This window comes from Sinocyclocheilus grahami, unplaced genomic scaffold (assembly GCF_001515645.1).
Source record: "Sinocyclocheilus grahami isolate Dianchi unplaced genomic scaffold, SAMN03320097.WGS_v1.1 scaffold57.1, whole genome shotgun sequence".
In the NCBI taxonomy this organism is placed as follows: Eukaryota; Metazoa; Chordata; class Actinopteri; order Cypriniformes; family Cyprinidae; genus Sinocyclocheilus; species Sinocyclocheilus grahami.
Genome location: NW_015505236.1, coordinates 2,544,268 through 2,545,155, shown reverse-complemented (window position 1 = coordinate 2,545,155; position 888 = coordinate 2,544,268). Strand labels below are relative to the sequence as shown.

At 28.8% G+C, this 888-nt stretch overlaps 1 protein-coding gene across 1 annotated transcript in view; it reads left to right on the top strand.

The window, feature by feature from the left end:
- Positions 1 to 878, top strand: part of LOC107584196 (pantothenate kinase 1-like) — a 9,728-nt gene extending 8,850 nt beyond the window's left edge. The window contains exons 6-7 of the mRNA XM_016270700.1: positions 467 to 477; positions 819 to 878. Of these exons, the coding sequence (XP_016126186.1) occupies positions 467 to 477; positions 819 to 878 (71 nt within the window). The remainder of the gene's footprint in view (positions 1 to 466; positions 478 to 818) is intronic.
- The last annotated feature ends 10 nt before the right edge of the window (positions 879 to 888 follow it).

The window sequence follows — 888 nt, the reverse complement described above, 5'->3', positions numbered from 1 at the left end:
AGGAAAACTTGAAATCGCATCATATGACCCCTTTAAAAAAAAATACAACAGATGAATTTGCCTCCTGCTCTAAATGTGAGTTATTTATGGTTCTATAATAAATGATAAATGTTTAAATATTGTTAAAAGTAAACAAGGTGCAAGTACTGCTTATACATGTTTTTCCTAACCTGTGATGGTCAGCGGCTGTCACTGTATGACCACTTTGCAGATTAACAGGATTTTTAGCTCCCCCTTGTGTCAGTTCCAAAATCTACCCTCAGACCTGTCAATGGATAATGGTGATTTCTGTTGTCAAATGTTGTCGACTTATTTATCAGAAAATATTAATTTGAAAGTCTTATGTAAATTTAAATTATTTAAGATTACAAAATTAAGATTACAAAGTTTTTACTTTAGTTAAAAGTTACATCGTACAAAAAAGTTACAAAATACATCTCTTAAGAGATTTTATATTCATTCAAAGGTTTGGGGTTGGTAAGATTTTTTTTTAAATGTTTTAAGTTTTCTTTTATGCTCACCAAGGCTGCATTTATTAGATCAAAAATACAGAAAAAAGGTAATATTATAAAATATTATTACAGTTTAAAATGACAGTTTTCTATATATATATATGTATACATACATACATGTACGTGTGTGTGAAATTAAGTGATTTAATAAAAAAAATTCTATAAAACATTTGAACAGTAGTGCATAATATCAGTCACATATTTCTCATTAGGCCTCAACAAATGCTATCATATCACATGAAATTATATTTATCAATTAAATATATTTATTTAAATATAATGAAATGCTCTGCTTTTTTACTGCAGGGTTATTTTGGAGCTGTTGGTGCCTTCCTAGAGCTACTGAAGATGACTGAAGACTCCTGAGACACTGAGG